This window comes from Nicotiana attenuata, unplaced genomic scaffold, assembly GCF_001879085.1.
Source record: "Nicotiana attenuata strain UT unplaced genomic scaffold, NIATTr2, whole genome shotgun sequence".
Classification (NCBI taxonomy): Eukaryota; Viridiplantae; Streptophyta; class Magnoliopsida; order Solanales; family Solanaceae; genus Nicotiana; species Nicotiana attenuata.
In genome coordinates, this window is record NW_017671341.1 from 31,344 (window position 1) to 53,147 (window position 21,804).

Consider the following 21,804-nt stretch of genomic DNA (forward strand, 5'->3'; position numbering starts at 1 on the left):
AATCTCATTTAGTACGTGGACAATTCCTTCGCCTACAGTCCTACGAGTAAGGGCCTCGTTCTCTCAATGTTGGATCAGATAAAAAGAACCAAAAACAAAAATTAAAAAAATAAATCGCCGTTGCCGGGGATCGAACCCGGGTCACCCGCGTGACAGGCGGGAATACTCACCACTATACTACAACGACTTTGTTGTTGAGTGACATTAACTTGTATTATATATTCGAAAAATATAGGGATGTGAACTCACCGTCAAGTGACAAACATATCACAAATGAACGCACCATAAAAGAAACAAGAATGTACAGCTAACACATGAACAACTGCTACATTATCAGCAAAAACTTCCTAACACATCACTTGGGCAGACTCAGACCTCCAAGAAATGTCATAGGAAAAAGAAATCAATCATTCTTTCAGAAATGATTAAAGATTTTTAAAAAGGAATAAGAAGTAATTAAAAAAATAGACTGAATATGTTGATTAAAAAAAGAAAGAAACAGATTTCGTAGCAGTCTCCGATTGACCTACTTCTATTGCTCGACTTCCCACCCTCTATACAGGTGCCAGAAGCATATATAGGGGAGATAAAAGTAGTGAATGCAAGACTCACAGGAGAAGAGCTTAACAGGAAGCCGGGGTTCAGAAAGTATAACTGTACTTTCTGATACTTCTTTTGGAAAAACAATGTGAAGACTCTTATACTGAACTTTGTTCGAATTTTTTCTGCTTTGATTATATTCAGTATTATCTACACCAGACGAGACACAGTATGATTGGAGCTTAGCCAGAAGCAAGGCGCTGAAGAAATATTCCCTGCATCTCAATTTTGCGATACTTTCATTTCTCGAGATTCAAATTATGAAAAATTTGACTAATATTTTAAAATATATTTTTCTTATAATGTTGACATGTTATAGTACTTCATTTTAATTTTAAAATATTAATTGAATCCAATTTAACTTCGAAAATAAATCAAATTCTACGCGCCAAAATAAGGGTGTTCTGATTCAATTAGGTTTTATTTTCATCTAAACCAAAACAAAACATTGATTTATTAGATGTACAAATCGAACCAAACTAAACCAAATAAAGTCTATTTTGTGTTCCAATTTCGGCCTTCTTTTCTTTTTCTTTTTGCATGAAGTACAAATTCATCTTATTCCATTTTACTAAAATTAAAGAAATAGTTTCACACATATCATCATATGTTTAGCAATTACTGAAAAAGTTAATTAAGCTATTATATTGAAACATATATCTGCAACAAATTTATCTATGCATGAGATAGAAAAATTAATCACCTTCACAGATCAAACTTATCCAACCATAATGATTAGAACAATAAGCAAATCACTCCTAACTAATTACAATATAGAAGAATAGAAAACTCAAGTACACCACAAATACGTCAATACAACTTTTTATGGCTTAAAATATATAAGGCATCTCCATAAAAATAAATACTTATGGTCATATAAATTTATAAATGGATATACTTAAATATTTGGTTGGTTTGATTTTTTTCTTAAATGCCAAACCAAATTAAATACTGTCGATTTGTTTAAATTGAAAAACAAACCAAAGCAAACCAAATCAAAGGATATGTTAGATTTTCACATCTGATTTATTTAGTTTTTGATTTGGTTCAATTTCTTAAGGTCATAAACTGGCACGTATGATTACCTAACTAATTAAAACAGAATCTAAAAGACAATATTAGATACAAAATGTTTTAATGTGAGGCATTCAATTTTCATTATGGTTCTCGTTCCCTTTTTTGGTTGCAAATCGAGTACTTGAAGTTGAATTTCGATTAACTGTTTTAGAAAACATTTTGACTGTTTCTTTTTCTGGTAAACAACTGTCTAGCTTTCTAGAAGACAAAAGACAATACAAAGAATACATACGTGAAAAATGTTTATATATACATGCTTAGCAAATACTAAATACGCGTTTAAAAAGACAAGAACCTATCAGAACATGAAGAATAAAGTCATGTTAGACTGTTAGTTTCATTTGTTTTTTTAGAATAAGTGCAATTTTGACATTTTAGGGAAGATCCAGAACTTCTTTAACGAACTAATATAGAAAATTATATCAGCCAAAATACAGATACATGTATCGGAATTGAAGAGTTTAAACCACTAATCTAAGCTGGGCCAATCGACCAATGAAGTACAATTGAAATGCTAAATGAGCTGATTTAAGTCTGTAAAGTGAAACCGGATTGAAATGAGATGATTCATGACGCAACACCCCAAGTTAATATAAGTGGATCAAATTAAACTAGAAAATAAGTCAAAAGGCTATAAATGTCGCGCACCAAACCCACCCAGCGCAAAATTTTGGGTGGGAATGATTCAGAATAAAAAAAAAAAAATGGGTTAATCTGGCACAAAACCAAAGTAATCCATTCAAAAAATAAGGTCAACTTGACATACCTAGAGAGCCCAAATTGACCCATAAAACAACGTAGAAATGACACCAGGTAGCCACTTTTAAGGGCTGCTATATAAGAATTAGCTAGTATGTCATGAATTTCAACTTTTCAATTTAATTTTTCGGGACAAAAATATCCTGAAGTTATAATTTTTAGTTTAAGATTTCACGACAAAATAAATGCTCGTTAATCTCTAAATAGCACCCTGATAATGGCTATATGCACATTTGCCCCAAAAATACCGTCAAGAAGTAGATGGAATTCTCCGTTAGTTTGACTTGAATTGGTAATGCGCAGGTTGCGTTATTAACTGTTACTCAACCCTAACTGAACCAACCGAGTTTTACCCAAGCAACTTTAGAGGTCAGGGCATGACCTGTTCATCTCAGCCAATTTCGTATTAAGCCAAAATTAAATTCATCCTCTTAAAGTCTCTAGGCTTAAAGTTGCAAGACTCCCTACAATTAGATCAGGCCAAGTAACTGATGCTTAATACACAACACCAATATTTATTGGCTAAAAGAAGAATCTGCATGGTAAGAGACCGATTTACGACTGCCCGCATAAAGTACATCCCAATAGGGTCGAGTGCAATTATTTTGAAGAGCCCATCGACAATCCTACTTTGAGAAAATTACTGTAGGACTGTTTCTCCCAGTTCACAAAATTTTCTTTGAAGGAATTATGAAATGATTGAAAGAGCTCGGTCCTTTTTCTCTGTCTTTTTCTTTTTGGCCCTCCCCTTCTCCTGATTTACTTTTCGGTGCGTGTGTGTGGTGTGGGGGGAGGATGAAGGCACAATTTAAGTATGACGTATTGTCAGTGCAACCTCGATGCTCACCACTTCCTTTGCATTTTCCGAAGAACACAAAGAAAACAAAACAAGTGAGCCCTTTATCTTTCTTTTGAGTGCGCGCGCAGGGGGGGGGGGGGTGTTTCTGGAGGGACAGACGGCGAGGAAAGTGTTAACAGTTCAGCTACTACTCTGTTGAGCATGTGTGTATAATCAATCTAATTAACTATGCAATAAAGTGCCTGCTATACGGCAGATAAATCACACAAGTAAATCCTCCCCTTTCTGAATCATGTACCATACGGCACATACTGTACCTAGCGACATTAGGCAAAAAACATAAGCACCCGATACTTACACAAAACTTAGTAATTTATAATGGTTAAACAACAAACTGGGGTATATATTTGTAAATGTGCAAGAACATGTCACATTAGGACTAGGTTGATGTAAATACTAGATGTGATTGCGTTTTCATCCCGATTGATCTGGTCTCAACCTACCTCAAACAGAACTCTCCTAAAATACTTTGATAGCGAATACTGTTGTGATGAACCGCATAAGCAATATACGTGAAAACGTATCAAGCGCGACTATAATGTATCCTGTTGTCGACAAACCACACTTTCATAGACATCCGTAAAAACCATGGAGATTGTGTCAGACAGCATACATCCTGACATCATCTAATACGGGTCTGAACATGGTCACACCACTGCCATCCTACGATTTATGTTTAATTAGAATTTATCATTTCTTTACTATCAAATAAATATATTGGGAGCTTTCATTAAGAAATCGAAGGCGATCCCGAGGTTCTCGTCCAGGAATTGTCAGAGGAATTTCCTCATGTTCCAGGTAATGCCAGACCACACTTTTACCACCGTGCAATATAAGAGAGGCCCACTTGGGGTACCATGATACAAGATCTTAAGTTAGAACTCATCGGGCGCAGTGAACCACGGAAGGTTCCACAAGTGCTTGTTCGTCTCTTGTTCGAATATATACGCATCTCACCAACATATCGCGGTATAACTTTATCGTAAGTTATGTTATCATAGTAGTCATAGACTATATTGACAGGTATCGTAGCAATTATTATTTTATTTGATAGATTTAGTTGGTAGGTAAAAGGAATTGGTAGGCGGACCAAATTAAGTGAATAGGACTCGAAGAGGAACTTGTCCCAGATCCAATGAAAGGGGTTGAACTTACCTGCAGTAAGCATTAACAAACCTATTCCAAATTCAAGACAGAGAACATACCTCAAATCAGCTTCCATACCTTTGTCCAAAAGGATTGTTGGGCGGCATATAAAATGATCCAAAATACTATTTGTAACCAGACGGCTTCTGGTTAAAACCTTTGTCTAGCATCCAGACCTCACACTAAAGAAGTGAAGAGGATTAGTTAGGAATATGAACAAAGGTTAGTCATGATGTTACTGTCCAAAAGCCGACCATTCTACAGATCTGTACCAACAAAGCCAACAGATATTGTAAATTAGATCCTAAAATACCTATGTATTTTATAAGTTGTAGGGACCTATATATTTCCATCATCTATAGGGATATAAAAGACCATATACCAAAGCTACAACAAAACCAAGTTAATACAAAGTACCTATTTGAAAGGAAACAGGAACCTGGTTGATCACCTACACTGATTTGAGCGCAACTTCATTTACAAGTTTACCACGAGTCATGTTCATTACCCTCAATGAACTCTGTTTCGCTTGTGATAATAACCGTCTCTGTAATCTTCATAGGAGCCGCTGCTTCTCCGTCTCTTGTTGTCATGTACCTCATCGTTGGAGTCTCTTGCATGGGGCCTGGAGTACTTTGGATCATGCCCAGAACCCCTCTCTTTGAATCGTGCTTTCTGGTGCACAGGTGAACTAGGTTCTAGTGCAGAACTTGGGTGATGCTTCTGATGAGATTCTCTTACATGAGAATCGACTCTGTGTTTACGATCAGAGGCTTGATAGTGATCCAAAGTAGAATCACACTCATGGCGCTTTCTTGAGTCCCGATTATGGTGTTGATGACTTTCTCTCCTTCGCTTATCAGAACTACTAGGAAAACCATCAGTGACAGAATTGGACCTGTCAGAGTGACGAGGCACCTTATCTCTACTAGCAGATGAGGAACGAGGACTTCTCTCCCTTCTTTTCTCAACATGGAGGTGCTTTCTCCGTGTTCTTCGAACAAAGCTGTCCCCAGAACAACTTGTACTTGGTTCCCTCTCCTTATGGAACTTTCCTGATGCTTCTCGATCATTTTTTGGGTAATGCTCCTTTAAGTTAGACTCAGCCTGACAATATTGCCCACTGTACAATGATAGTGTTAATTAAAATATAGTTCAATCAGACAATTGCTACATGAAAAAGAAAGCAAATTAAAAGAAAAGTATAAAACTATAGAAGGATCAAGGATGAGAGGATGGAGGCAGGATAAAGGCAAAAGAAGTATGAACGTACTGAAATGAAACTCAGTACACTATTATGTGTTCTAAATTCTCAGCTTATTCCAGAGAAGCACAAAGAAAATAACAAGATTCTTCAAACGGAAAGCACTAGAATATTTGGATACATAAGATTAAAGTGGTCAAGAAGAACCCATACTCCGAAGGGAAAGAATGCACTTTTTTACTTCAGCAGGAAAGCATCAAGAGTCGGACACAAGGACTGATGTTAATGAATTCAATATTGTATGACATTGAAATGCGGAGTGAATTTGTCAAGGTTGAAAAATCTAATTTTGTAAAGTAGGAGTGAATTTGTCAAGGTTGCCAAGATGACAAACAAATCATTGGATTTTAGAAGACTGGACGGAGCCTTAGCCAGCAAAAACAAGGGAGATACTTGGGAGCAATCAAAGGAGAGAGATAATTGACTGATCGATATTCTACAGTAATCTTGAAATCAGCAATTCCAGAAAACAAATGATACGTCAAAGTACTAAGAGACATAACATATATTCGCAAAACATATTGTTCAGATGGTCCCATTGTTGCTACTTGCTTGCAATAAGTGTTTTAAGTGATCATGTGACAAAAGGAAAACTATGCATGCTACGACTAATCAGCAACCATTTGAGATGTGATAATTCAGAATTTAAGAGCATCGCGAGGGAGAGGAACAACGGGACTGATTTAACCATTTAGCTAAAGATGACAAACCGAATCATATCCACTCCAAATAATGCCTTACGTCTAGCAAAGATCCAAGAGCAATCTATGACATATAAAAGTTGGAAGGCTACTTCCTGTTTTAGATATTGCAAGAGCGAAATAAACCTGTGCCAATGACACTCTACGACTGATTTATGTAGCAAACTTACCTTCCCAGTTTTTCATTCTGAATTCTGCTTTTATCTTCCGCAAGCTGGAAGCCCATGTACTCATATTGGTTCAATGGCAGATCATCTCTGTTTCCAGCTGGAAGTGCCATACCACCCATTCTCATGATTCCTCTGCAAGAAGTTTCCAAGGTCTTAAAACTCATTTGGATTTAAAAGGATATAGGACATTCATTTAGATAAATGACAACAAGCAACCTTTGAGCTACAAAAGTTCATCAAACACATCCACCTAAAGAACTACTTACCCAGGTAAAGGCATGCCACCATGCATTGATCGCATATATGGAGCAGTAAAAGGTGTTGGAGGAACCATATAAGCATTAAATGGAGCATTTCCGGCATTACCAAACATATTTGCAAATGGCCTCAATGTGGAATAAGTATTGCTATTCCAGTAAGGTGATGGATAGCCAGGAAACCCACCCGTAAGCATGGGATTTCCTGATTCAAGCACAACCAAAGCAAAAAGATTTCAGACATCGTATTGCATATGATGTGAATTAAACAAACAATGGGCATACCTGTCTGAAGCATCGGATTTGGATTGGAAGCAAAAGCGCAGTCTCTGATGAGATGATCAGGAGAACCACACATGTAACAGTTACGGTCCTAAGAACAGTTAAGATAAACTATCATCAGTATATGCCTACAGGCCCTACACTACAAAGCAGCATGACTAATTAAACAATCATTTTTCTTTCCCAATCAGTATATAATGATTATATATCTTTCTCTGGCTATCACTGATCAAATAAACCAAAAATGTTGTATAACTTCAACATTGCCAGGATATCAGGAACAATGTATTTAATACAAATTAGTTTCAAGCCACAGAAAAAAAAAAGTAGAAATGTTTCTTGATTCTAGAACCAGATGTTAGAAGTAACAGCAAGGACGATAGTTTTACCTTTTTTTCCAGTAAGAAGGCAAAAGTAGAAAAATGTCCGGACTCAGGATCCACAAATCACTAATAAGAACATGCTTCTTTTTTAAATAAGGCGAAAAAGCAAAAGTTAAAGTAGCGCCGGCAAAGTAAATACACTTCATCCAATAAAGCTTAACATAGCCAAGTCGAAAGTGCATGGGAGCCTTAGCGTAACTGGTAAAGTTGTTGCCATGTGACCAGGAGGTCACGGACTCGAGCCGTGGAAACAACCTCTTGCAGAAATGCAGGGTAAGACTGCATACAATAGACCCTTGTGGTCCGGCCCTTCCCCGGATCCGCGCATAGCGGGAGCTTAGTGCACCGGGCTGCCCTTTTTTATAGCCAAGTAGAAAGTAAATGAAGACATCAAGAAAGAACATGCATTTATACCCAAAACATGGGTGGATGTTTGTGAAGGCATTACAAATAACTCAAAATTAAGCCTAAAAAATCACTGACCATGCTCAGCCTGAAGTAAGACTAGCCTCTCTTTAAAGCATATATGTCAATTTCATCTTAAAATCAAAGAAAAATGGAAACAAGAACCCAAGATATGATACAGAAAAGCTTCAGCTGTTATAGTTTTATAATGGTTAGCACACATGTTCACATGAAAATACCATAAAGCAGTAGCTAAGTATACTTGATAAAAGTTGCATAATACCTTTTTAACTCTACCAGCAGGCAGAAAATTCACGTCCCCGCCTGCATTAAGACATATACGCAACAAAAGATTTGTTAATAATGAGAAAAAATCAGCATTAAGATAGCAAAAGATCCGGAACGAAATTCAGAATGCCAGTACCACAAGTAAACCCTACCTCTTGTGTCACACCACTGGCCTTTATTCTTCTTGATGGAAGAATCAGCTGTAATCAAGTAGTCCTTGAATAAGTACATCAAAACCACTATACAGAGCAATAAGCCAGGAGACAAAGCAAATATAGGGACTTTAAAAGGTAAAACAAATCTCAACCTTTTACCGCATGCAGTGATACAACTTGTTTTAGTCAAGAGACAACCAATTTGAACCGTGCTTATTTCCTTTTTACATTTTTTTATCACAACATAGTAGGTGGGGACAAAAACCTAAAACATCCAATGCTCTAGAGCAATGCAAAATGTTACTAAACATAACCAGCTAAAAGGATAAGACAATGAGTACAATAGAAATTGAAACTCAAATCTACGTAAGATAGTGATTGGAAAAGAAAATCAGATTTTTCTTGAGTAAAGATTACAAACCAAAATTGACTTTGCTTTTCTTTCATAGTGAAGTGGGGACAGGGGCGGCACTTGCAAACATTGGATATTGAGATGTTCACCATTTAAAAGAGAGCCATATGAACATTTTATATGCAGAAGAAATAGCTACAAAAGCTAGTCAGTTATGAGCTAATACCTTCATCCTGAACATGTGAATGAAGCAAATTAAGAGGCTTGCTTTCACCCTGACAATCTTCTGGGTCATCAGGTACACTTGGAAAATCCCAATGATTAGCATATCGACCTCTTCCTCCATCCATCTGTTGCATTGTCCTTGAATTCTTCCGAATAAGTGAGTCATAAAAAGATTCTGCCATTACTTGATTGGATCCTTTTCCAGTAGCTGAGGGTGAATGAGGCATCTCTGGTTCCCGTTGTACAACAGTAACCGCACAGGAAACATCCTTCACCTGAATTCCAGATTCACCATCTGCATTGAGAAGCAGGTCAGTCAGCCCTCATTCACTAGCAGTCTCTTTTCAAGATTCAAATTTCTCACATAGCAATCATTTTCACCTGGAGCATATTTGCGTAAAGCATTTTCTGACTCAGTGACAACCATCTGAGATTCAAGAAAATGCTCAATCGCTTGCCTGAGAGATAAATTTGGTAGCAGATTTTCCACTTTACATCTACTAGAAAGGCATTTTGGGCACATCGCCTTTTCAAGAAGAACTAGACGAATGCCTACAGATACCCAGAAAAATTAGAAGTATATTCTCAATGATGAATATATATCCAAGAACAGAAGATGCTTAAATGATAAAAAAGGCAAATCGCAAAGGTGATGAAAATGCGCACATTTCAAAAGAAACAAATGCATGATCGAAGCAGGGACAGATGAATCGATGAAATTGCTCAATAATGCAGATACTACTCACATTTCTCACAAAAACTGTGCTGGCAGCAAGGTATCATCACAGCATCCTTAAAAAAGGTGTTGCAGAGAGGGCATTTCAGTTCTGCTGGCAAATTACAATTGGGCAATGCTGGAAAATTGGGGCTTACCACCCTTTATCCATAAGACAACAAACATCAGCCGTGCTTATGGGCTAAATGAATGACTAAAATAGAAGGTAGAGAACACAATACTTTTGCAATGTTGCCACATCTCCAGTTTTTGGTTCAGGTAATTTTGCATCATTCTTGCTTTGATTAGAACCTGAGACAAAAATTCAACCAATTTTTTTTTAAAAAAAAAAATAACAAAAAGAAAATCACCTTCTAAGATATACATAACACTAAGACCAACCTCTTTGGATAGCTTGACTTAGGTCACTTGAATCAAGCTTTTGATTCTGAAACCTGGACGAAAGGAGAATCGCATTAATTCCTTTTTTATGAATTAAGGTGTTATCATTAAAAAGGCATCAAGAAGCTACATAAGGAAACAAAGGGTACAAAGAGAGATGACTGTTAGCTCTGCTAATACAAAAAGCTAGGATAGGATAGGATCAGGGAGCTAACAAAGTTCAAAAAATAGTCAATGCTAGTTACAGGGGTCATGTAGCTCCAACTAAAAGACTAACTAAACATCTAGCCTTGAGAAAACATGCTGGAGCTGAGACACCATCAAAACATCTGCGATTTCTCTCTGTCCAGATACACCAAAAAATGGGTGCTGGGATCATTTTCCATATCCTTCTAATGGCCTTATCAACTTTCCACAAAAACCAGCTGTCATTGGCTTCCCTGACTGAGGGATGACCCGTGATAATCCAAAAATGGCGTATCACATTAATTACACCAGACATGTTTCATGCACAAATAAAAATAAAAAGATCACATGGACCCATTGACATGATTGCAATTGAAATGAGAATTGAAGGCAGAAGCAAGAAGGATGAGGAATTAGAGAAACAGTCAACGCTTGATAATAACACCATGTATCACAAATCAGAAGGGAATGAGAAAGGTTGTGCATTTGCATGGTTTGGCATAACCAAGGGAAATGCATTTTTATTGACTAGTCTTAGAATACGCGCGTTGCGCGTGTATCCCAATTGATGAAAAATATCTTCTTAAAATCAAGATAAATAATATTCAAAATATATGTCTGGGATAGCTAAAAGACCTTTTAGAATATGTTTCCGCACTATATACAAATAAAATTTCTAAATATTTGGCTATTAAAGGAAAAGTACTTGAATCAATAAAGTAAATTAAACTACATCAAAGGAGGTTTAATACAAATATTTTTCTAATCCAAATAGAATATTTATTAGTTTATGCCTGATAAGAAATTGAAAAGTCAAATTCATAATTAGACAGACAATACAACTAATTGATATATGTAGTACATATCATATGTTCACGTTTAAATTTATTCCGTGTCCATCAAAGTATATAACTCATATTATCTCAATATAAAAAGTATGTTCATTTAAATGAGGAAATAATTTAAACAAGGTAAAACTTTTATTAAATTTAAAGTCCTAAATATTAAGGATTCTTATATATTTTAAAGAAGGAAAGATTTTTGGTAGAATTAAATTACTATTGCTAAATATTTGAGAAATAATTAAATGACTATTTCTAAATATTAGGGAATTAATTAGAATGACTATTTTATTCAGAGTGAACTCTATTTTTAAAGGGTAAAAAAGGCGAACGACATTTCCCCCAGGGTCTTCGTGCTTTTAATATAGTATAAATACAACCTTTGGAACCAAGATTTAATATCAGCAGAAGCAAGAGAAGGTGCACAGTTCCCAGCTACTTGAGCTTTAAGCCAAAGATACCGAGTAAAGGTGGTGTCTGGGCCATTTTGTGTACACCCCCTCCAAAAAAAAAAGAGTAAGAGAGTGACTAGCGCTAGAGTCAAGGAGCAACCAAGTATATATTATGGCCAGACATTCTATGCAATTTGTTATCATATTTTCACACAAATAAAGACAGACTACGCAGAGATATAAATTACATACAAATGTAGGAGCCTAAGAACCAAGTCCCTAACCCATCTGCGACGGAAAAATTAGGTATGCAGGCCCTCAAAGCACGAAATAAGAATTTAGATACAGGAGAACGAATAAAGGAAGAAGGGAGGCGGAACACCACATACGTAATTACACCTCTACAGTGTACTGCCCGAAAGAATTATTATGGCGTGTAGCAAGGACATCAGAATATGATGAACAATGCGGAAAGAGAGAACTTTGGGGGACTGTAATGGTGTGGGCCACTCCCTCTATCATTCTCCACTTAAATACAAACCTTTTATCTGTGGCGTGGTCCAAACTTGTTGACATGTGCATAACCCGCACATGACGCGTTGCACTCTTACCACTAAACCATAAACCAAAACCTTAAGGGCGAATCAAATGTTAGTTGCAGATAGAAACATCTTTACCTAGTTCCTATTTTATTTGTACACTTTTCTATACTAGAGAAATTATTTTTGGGTCCAATAAAATCTCATTTACTTACCCAAAAGAGAAAGTTCAGAATCTTAAGCATTGGCAGCAGGTACTATATCACTTCCTTTTATGGAATAGGAAAAGGTCTTTAAAACAAAACTTGCTAGAGGTATGGTTAAGTAGGTTTTACATCAATATACTTCCCAACACTTCATTAGAAATGTTAGTTTACAGTGTCAAGTTTGACTTCTAATTTTTTTTGAGATCAAACAATATAATGGATGATAAGAAATGGACCTTAAGCCTCATTCAAGGATGAGAAGAAATGAACCTTAGCCGCAACTCAACCCCAAAAGGCTAGTTCATGAGGTGATGATTTCCCAAGATCATACAAGGCGGCAAATAATCTCCTCCCACACCGATGTGAGACACTAAAAAAATTCAAATGGCTTAAATAGTACAACTACCAAGAAAAGATCCTTAAAAACATACTTTTCTAAAAATTGAGTCACACAAATTGCTAATAACCGATATATAGAAAGACAATGATTTGGACAAAAAATACATTGTTTCAATCGCGTTTTTACCATTATCAAAAGTATGAAACAAAATTCGAATTTACTAGAGAATATTAAATCATGGTATCTGCCATTTTCTTTGATCGACGAATCATTGTATCTATGGAAAAGGGTGAAATATACCCCTCTACTTTCAAGTATTGTTTAAACTTACCCTCCGTTACACTATCTGGTTGTCTAGGTCCCTATCATTATACTTTGGTTCAAAAATACCCCTAATTTGACGGAATGCCACGTGGTACTTCAAAATTAAAAAGACTCGCTCCAAATTTTAATACCAGACGAGGCTCCAAAATTTTTACCCATAACCCATTTTCCCTAACTTTGAGATAAGGAAAAAGAAAAAGAAAAACTATTTCAAGCTTTCATAATCTTCTTCACCCATTATCTCACTGCTCCATTGTCATCTTCACCCCAAATTCCAAGACTATCTTTTTTCTTTGTATTCAAAATAAAGCCTCTAAATCTTATGCTAGAAAAAGGAATTTCGTTGTAACTTTGAAGATAGTTTATCGAACAACAAAATCTGAGCCTAAGGCCTCATTTGTTTGCACTTAATGGAGGTCTGAATCTTAATCATTCAGATCTCAGACATTAAGTGCGTTTGTTTTTAAAATCTGAATTTTAATTATTCAGATCTTAATCATTAGATGTGTTTATTTTTTTTACTTTACAATCACCTAATGGGTCTGAATAGGTCTGTATGATTAAGATCTATAATAGAAACTTAATTTCATTAAGATGCTATCACATATTCATTATTAACTGCCGCCACAGCCTATCATTATCACCTACCACCATGCCGCCGCCGCCGCCTCCACCACGTCACCACCACGCCACCATCATCCTCAATCGTAGCCGCCACCATTATCGACCATCACCACCCACTATCCCCACCACTCCGACCACTATCATTCTCCCCCACAATCAACACTCATCCACCTCAACTACCACAACTGACCACCCCATCACCATCAACAACCACATCCGACACTGTCCATCATTATAACCTACCACCACCAACCCACCACCTTCCTAAGCCACAACTACTACCACCACCCGCCATCCTCAATCATAATCGCCACCACTACCAATCACTACTAGCTACTAGCATGAACCACCATCATCAACGTTACACTATCTGGTTGTCTAGGTCCCTATCATTATACTTTGGTTCAAAAATACCCCTAATTTGACGGAATGCCACGTGGTACTTCAAAATTAAAAAGACTCACTCCAAATTTTAATACCAGACCAAGCTCCAAACTTTTTACCCATAACCCATTTTCCCTAACTTTGAGATAAGGAAAAAGAAAAAGAAAAACTATTTCAAGCTTTCATAATCTTCTTCACCCATTATCTCACTGCTCCATTGTCATCTTCACCCCAAATTCCAAGACTATCTTTTTTCTTTGTATTCAAAATAAAGCCTCTAAATCTTATGCTAGAAAAAGGAATTTCGTTGTAACTTTGAAGATAGTTTATCGAACAACAAAATCTGAGCCTAAAGTTTTGTAGTAACTTAATGGTCTTGAATGGATGGCCGTTTTCTGGAACCGGAAAATATTGGGTTCTTATTTTTTTCTTGAACACCCCATTTCAGATGTTGTTTTCCATCAAAGTTTTAGTTAGAAAGCAAGGGAATTAGAGAATGGGGATCTTTCAGGGTGGTTTACCATCTTCGGCATGTTAGTGACTCCGACAGTAGAGCTGCGATCGTCGAAGTGGACTGTGCAGCGATGTTAGGATTAGATTTTTTTTTTTTGAAAAGCAAAAAACCATATGAAGCAATAACACTATCAGAATAGACTAGTTTCCTAAAAGTAGTAATGACTAATTGTGAGCGTTCACAAACTTAAAAAATGGCCTTAAAATTGGAAAAAGGATCTGATTTCAAAATTCCATAGACACATCATAAGCAGATACAAAGAAAGGCTGATGGTTGCTCTAAATCTCGGTTTGCTTGCTCCCTCAACCCCGAAGGCTAGCCACAAATACCCACAGTTTTTCTCTTCACCGCATACCTTCCACAAAACTCACGGAATCAGCTGATGTTAGGATTAGAAAAATAAGTTTAACGATGTAAAAATTTTAGAGATCAAGTTTCGGAGTGGGGAGAGGGGGCTTAGTTCGTTGGTGGGCTCTTTTAAGTGGGAGTAGCTGGGTCGGGTTATGGGGTACATATCCGGGTTAATTAAAATTTAGGGTGAGTCTCTTCATTCCTGAAGTGCCACGTGGCATTCTGTTAAAATTAAGGGCATTTTTTAACCAAAGTATAACGGTATGGACCTAGACAACTAGATAGTGTAATGAAGGGTAAGTTTAAACAATATTTGAAAGTAGAGGGATATATTTGACCATTTCCCGTTGTATCTATTATACTATGCAAGTTTTAAGTTTGTTAAAATAAAGAATATTTTTCAGAAAGTACTAGGAAAAAAAATTCAATTGGAGGGCCATACATCAAGAATGCATGGTTAGAAGATTTTTTTCTTATTTTTTTTATAAGTCAAAATATTAATCATGAAACACCAAGCGGTGTCAAAAGTATGCACATGTTGCTCATATGACTTGACTCGAGTCACACATAGGTATTTATGAAGTTTAACGAAAGAAAAGTAGAAGTTACGGCTAATTTTTTTTACTTTTTTCCCTAGACATCCCTTTGTTTAATAAAGATAATTATGGACAAAGAGAAACCTATAAAATAAGCGTACACAACATTATACATGCCAGTAATATTAAGGAGCAAAGGGTTCCACTTGGTCAAGCCTCCAGGACAAACTTTCAGCTTACAAAAGCTGCCTAAGAATATAATAAAAACAAAACATTCTATTTGTTCACTCAACTGATGAACCTAGAATATCAGTCAGTCATATATTTCGGTCTTTATCAAGATCTTGAAGTATCGGTAAAACTATCATGCTACTGCTAGTATCCACACAAAAAAGCATAAATTTAGCAAAGTATATACTTGTAGGAAATACAAAGGAGAGTACAATGTAACATATTGGTTAAACAAGCTATCCCCTGCTTCCTTTTCTTTAACATTATTTAAGTAGGCGTTTGGACATAAGAATTGTAAAATTCCAAAAAAATGGTGAAAAAAATTTTCAAGTAAAAATGGTATTTGAAATTTAGAGTTGTGTTTGGACATAAATTTTAGTTTGGGTTGTTTTTGAAGTTTTGTGAGTGATTTGAGTGAAAATTTTGAAAAACAGCTTTTTGGAATTTTTCAAATTTTCGAAAATTTCCAAAATGCATCTTCAAGTGAAAATTGAAAATTGTATGAACAAACGTGGATTTCGAAAAAAGTGAAATTATTTTGGAAAAAAGGAAAAAAAAAAATTATGCCCAAACGAGCTCTAAGTATAAAGTATCAGTAATCCACTAACTAACAGAAGCATTTCACTTTTATTATTATTATTATTATTATTATTATTTCACAGAAGCATATATGTAAAGCACAGAAGCATATATGTAAAGCACTTGGTTTTAAAGCTATTTCACTTTTATTATTATTATTATTATTATTATTATTATTATTATTATTATTATTATTATTATTATTATTATTATTAAATTTTCTGCAGTTTATGGTGGTGCGTGTAGGGGGAGTTAATCTTACTGAGGTTACTCAATGAACCAGAAATATACTCTCTTTTGCTGAAGAGAAACTTACTCCAAATTGATAAAGAGAGGTAGAAAGAACATACCTTGGACCAGAAAGGTTTTCTTTCTCAAAGTCCCAGCAGTTCTTATTGCCAAACCCTACATCACTGTCGAGAGTTCCCTCAGCCACCGGACAAATGTCAGCCCCAAAGTCATCAAATACATCTACTTGCCCACTCTGTAATATATGTAAGCCATGAGGCAACGTACAAAGTTTTGGGGTTGACTAGCTAAAAGGGAAAAATGATATAGGTAGCATGGGTGCGGCAAGTACAAACAGTAACCACACTTACTGCATGATAAATAAGATCAGCATCTTTCAGCCCTAAATCCTTCACTATACCAATTGGCGGCCTGTTACCATGTCAGATCACATGAGAGAAACTTCAGAAAGCAGCAACAAGCTTAAATGACATATCATTATTAAAGCACTTCAGTATCTAGACAACATAATTAGGGAAGCACAAGAATCGTGACCGACACCATAAACATTCCATACAATACAGAACCCCATTCAATGACTAAGGCAAGGCCTAAGAACTTTAACATACAAAAGGAAAACAAATAGAATAGTTGGTCGCATAAGTAAGGTGAAGACCAGAAACATCACCAACTAGCTTCAAGCTAATAACTAATATATATATATATATATATAACCACACTTCTGCAAGCTGGGACTCATCCAACAATAAACAGGTCAAGGTCCATATATTTCCACTTTGTTAAATTTAAGCGTAGGCAACTCAATTGTTGGACTGAAACGGCACAAAGATACTCTTAACATGGTGTGATATTATCCGCTTTGGGCAAGCCGGCACGGTTTTCCTCAAAAGGCCTCACGCCATTAAAAACATACAACTACTTATAAGTAGCTTCTTTTTCTTTTCCACTTTTCAAGTGGGACTTTGTTCACACACTCATCAATCTCCCACTTGAACTAAGTCCCACATAAGCCATATCCATTATTTGGAAATTAATTTTGTGTCACCCACATGATCTTGAGTATTTACGGTCACCGAAGCCCAGCCTATGTGTCTTCAAAGCTACGGATAAAGGTCGTAAACCCCGTAGACGGGCAAAGGCATTAAGCCAGGCCCAAACGCCACACTCCGCCATTTCTATAGTCCTGCAAAACCATTGGCTCTGATACGAATTGTCGGGCTAAAATGGCCCAAAGAATAGCTTAACATGGTGTGATATTGTCCACTTTGGGTCAGCCCGCATGGTTTTTCCAAAATAACTCACACCATTAAGAACATCCAACTCCTTATAAGTAAGTTCTTTTTCTTTTCTACTTTCCATGTGGGGCTTTGTTCATACGCACCCAACAAGTCAATCTGTCTCAAATCCTTATAAAGCCACCCACGAAAGTACTTCTATTTGTGAAAAAATTTGCTACTCAAAATGCCAAGATTTCTAGAGGTTCAAGCAGTAATGCAAAGGCAGTTTGCATGTGGGAAAACTAATTGTTGTATCATAATGAATAGAGTTGGGAGCATGTTTCCACAAATGGGGCAGTCAAAATGAAAGAGGAAAGGTATATTAAGAAAAGAAAAACAAAAGTACAATTGGGAATTGAGTAAAGGTGGCTCTCATAAATGTTTAGGGTTTTGGATTTTAGCATGATTACCAGTGAATGATATTCATCAAAAAACATATCCCCCATTTCTCCCGTAGACGTCCTCTATCCAACTTCAGTATGTAATAGCAAAGTGATGATATCCTATTTTTCTCCTCAGCTGCCTGATTCTAACGCATAGGAGAGGGCTTAACTAACATCAAGCAGCATAGTGGACCCAAAAACATGGAGCAACTTAATAGAAATCCTTCATAGAGCAAAGCTTGTGTTCTTAAATGTGCATAAAGAAGGAAAAAAGGATTTTTCCAATTGACAAGGTGCTTCGGTTCATAATTAATATATATATATATATTTTTGTTTTCCACCGAATCCGAATCGACTAAATCCGGATTCATGCCCCGAAGTCCCATATTGAGGGGTAAAAACTCCCTAACAAAGACGACTCCATAACCAGCGCTCGAACCCGAGACCTCTGGTTAAGGATGAAGGAGTACTTATCACTCCACCACAACCTTTATTGGTATAATTAATATATTTCTATTTTGCTAAATGACAGCACTATAAGTCCAAATGGTCTAAAAGCATGTGCAATTTCCTAGATACAAAAAGTGTTCTTAACGACGTCATGCTAGATACTCGTTATCGACCTCATTTATACCTTGATACCTCATTGATATCATAGGAGCAAATTCTTTATTGTATATTCAATCATTTATTTTTATTTTTTTAACCGAGAAATTCACATTGTTAGGAACTCAGAGGATAATGAGCCCGTCCCTCTACCTTTCTCTGCTTAATGCCGGACTTTTGACAATGATTGAGTTCAAACCCGTGAATGCACCTAGCACACATCACGCACTGCACTTTTACGGTTTTACCACTAGACCAAAGCCTCGGGCGGTGAATCTTAGCATCGTTAATCTTAAGAGAAAACCATAAAAGCTTCTAGAAAACGAAATAATCAAACCATAAAAAATTTCCTTACTGGATTCTATGAATCTCTGGTCATAGAAGGCTCTAAAAGTTTATTAACAGCCCTATCTAGCACGTGAACAAACAAGAAAAGGTATAAAGCAACACTTATTTGTCGGTATTAATGATTGGATCCTTGTTGTAGAAAATCATATTATCGAATAGGATTCTCCGCTTTTTGTACTCATTATGGATATCGAGATTTTCCTTATTTTTCATAAAGAAATAACTATCTTCACCAAAAAGACGGCACTCATTTATTAGGGAAAAAGAGAAGCACGTAAAGAGTTGCCAAATTAATCCTTAAGCAAACACTAAAAGGTTGTTTCGTAAGCTAATTTAGAAGTTAAACCCTAATGAATTGGGTTTGTGTCAATCTGAAAAAGAAAATAACAGTTTATTACATCTTTGGATCGAGTCAAAGTAAATCTTTTATTAAGAAGCAGCACCAAGGTAATCTGGTACATCTTTGTGTTACTTAAAATATTTGTTTTGGTTGATAACGATCATATCTAGCTCAACTTGCATACACCATGACTATTCCAAGAAGTACCTGCTACATTCCACTAGCAAAGGTACCTGGTAACTCTAGCCACCAAAACTTAGGCAAATGGGAAGAAATCGCCTAGAGTTTTTGATTGCTACTTGGAATTGAACTCCGGTCTCCAAGATTTTCACCCACTTCAATAAATGCTACGCCACACCCTTGGGTACTTTTGTGCTACTTAAAATACTTTATAGGATCTAAGTTTTAAGCGAAGACAATTTGACTTGTCGATGAGTTTGATAATAGTATTTTGAGATATACTAAAATTCAACAAGTCTATAATTACGCAACATAACCACATCAAAGAGTATCTAAGACCATGCAAAAAGGCATTAAATGACTTAGGCCATACTAGCAGGAAAAGCAGAAGAATTCGCCAAAATGCTCATCCAAAAGTACAAATATCAAATTATGTATTAAATGATGCAACTTTTCACGAGATAAACTAATAATTTGAAGATTAGAGAGCTCCCATTCTGCTTTCTCTACCAATTAATTGAAGTGAAAAATGGAAACATGCACTTGCTTAATTAGGAACTAACAAATAAGACAACCTTGCAAGGTAGTGTCCCCAATGAAGATGGCGTCAGTGTCAGGAACAAATCCGATTCCTAATCTCCCCAAACTCCATGTGTAATTCCTCCATTGTGTCTAATCATGTGATGTGAAAGAATATGAACCTAGGATCACGTCCAGATTCCATCTTTGCAATACTAGCACTTTAGTATGGGATAATGCAACTTGTAAGGAAAAGTTTAGCTTAATGTGCAAGTTGGACCGAACACCACTGTTATTAAAAAATAAGTTTTGCTTAATAAAAGAAAAACAAGGTTTCGCTTGCATAATCCCTTTTAACGTATGGTATATATTAGTATGCAATGCTAATAGAAAAATATTTGATGGTACTTAACATATGGTACATGTTTTATACTATGCTACAACAACAACAACAACAACAACATACCCAATATTATCCCACACCGTGGGGTCGGGGTAGTGTGTACGCAGACCTTACCCCTACCTTGTGAGGATAGAGAGGTTGTTTCCAATAGACTCTCGGCTCAGGATAGCTTTTATGCTATGCTAATTTTTTTTTTTTTTAACAAAAATAAATTCCACTTCACTAAATATTACCAATTTGAATATGAAAAATAAATGTTTCTAATATATTTCCTTTACCGGTCCATTTTAAATCTCAAAAATGTAGTTATTGAAAAAGTAAAAACGTAAACTCACGTATGCTCTCAATGATGTCAGTTATCTAGAAAGAGCTAAATAGAAGGACATTTGAAGGGTGGAACAAGATTATGTTAAGTTGCAAAATGGTCTTTTGTTTTCAGTTTCTTTTTGGTGTATGCATGAGGTCCCTATTTATATAAAGGATTGAGTCTATTTCATTGAGAACCATATTTTAGTGTATTCATGAGGCCATTGGGTTTTTTGTTGTTGTTGTTCTTTGTTTTTTGGTATATGGCTTGTACAGGGGGTTCTTCCCAATTGTTAATAAAATTATTTACCTTATCAAAAAAAAAAAAGTATGCTCTCAATGAAGCACTGTTACAGCAATCTCAAACCACAAACGTTGACTTAAGGACATCACCATGATTTGCGATCATTCAGTGTTATCAGAGACGGAAAGAAAAACTGAAGCTAGTTGGAGCTCTAAACGGTAAGCATTAATAATTAATAAAGAAAGGTGCAGTTGAAGGGAAAATGTGTTCAAGAATAATGACCCCAAACCACAATTATGTAAACAAAGAATTGGATAAGTTACAATAGGTGAAATATTCTGTTCGGAGTCAGCCTTTTTTGAGACAGCCTACGGGCGACGAGGCACGTGCCTTAGCGCCTTGGTATGGCTACCGCTTAAGCAAGGCAAGGCACACAACCTGTTTTGAACCTAATTTCAGGGTTTANTGTTACCATGTCAGATCACATGAGAGAAACTTCAGAAAGCAGCAACAAGCTTAAATGACATATCATTATTAAAGCACTTCAGTATCTAGACAACATAATTAGGGAAGCACAAGAATCGTGACCGACACCATAAACATTCCATACAATACAGAACCCCATTCAATGACTAAGGCAAGGCCTAAGAACTTTAACATACAAAAGGAAAACAAATAGAATAGTTGGTCGCATAAGTAAGGTGAAGACCAGAAACATCACCAACTAGCTTCAAGCTAATAACTAATATATATATATATATATACTAACCACTACTTCTGACGAACGTCGTACGGGTACTACTACTACCAAACAAACTAAACGAGGTACGAACGGTACCTATAATTACTTTACCTACTTTT

The 21,804-nt window shown here is 36.1% G+C and overlaps 1 protein-coding gene and 1 non-coding gene across 6 annotated transcripts in view; both read right to left on the reverse strand.

Moving 5' to 3' along the window:
- Nucleotides 1-115: 115 nt before the first annotated feature.
- TRNAD-GUC lies at nt 116-187 on the reverse strand. Its single transcript has one exon. It is a non-coding gene; the product is annotated as a tRNA-Asp (tRNA).
- Nucleotides 188-3,496: 3,309 nt separating this feature from the next.
- Nucleotides 3,497-21,804, reverse strand: part of LOC109207671 — a 24,685-nt gene continuing 6,377 nt past the window's right edge. Inside the window, exons 3-16 of one of the 5 annotated variants that reach the window (XR_002065048.1) lie at nt 16,688-16,748; nt 16,439-16,572; nt 10,041-10,093; nt 9,881-9,950; nt 9,670-9,800; nt 9,305-9,475; nt 8,925-9,218; nt 8,344-8,391; nt 8,187-8,227; nt 7,119-7,206; nt 6,843-7,038; nt 6,577-6,708; nt 4,897-5,564; nt 3,497-4,623 (exon numbers count right to left, since the gene is read on the reverse strand). Coding sequence is in view for 1 of the 5 variants with exons in the window: in XM_019370637.1 (XP_019226182.1) it covers nt 4,952-5,564; nt 6,577-6,708; nt 6,843-7,038; nt 7,119-7,206; nt 8,187-8,227; nt 8,344-8,391; nt 8,925-9,218; nt 9,305-9,475; nt 9,670-9,800; nt 9,881-9,950; nt 10,041-10,093; nt 16,439-16,572; nt 16,688-16,748 (2,032 nt within the window). In the remaining 4 variants the exon portion in view is untranslated. Of the gene's footprint in view, nt 5,565-6,576; nt 6,709-6,842; nt 7,039-7,118; nt 7,207-8,186; nt 8,228-8,343; nt 8,392-8,924; nt 9,219-9,304; nt 9,476-9,669; nt 9,801-9,880; nt 9,951-10,040; nt 10,094-16,438; nt 16,573-16,687; nt 16,749-21,804 lie in introns of all 5 variants that reach the window. The other 4 variants (XR_002065047.1, XR_002065046.1, XR_002065045.1 and 1 more) reach the window with 4 other exon arrangements.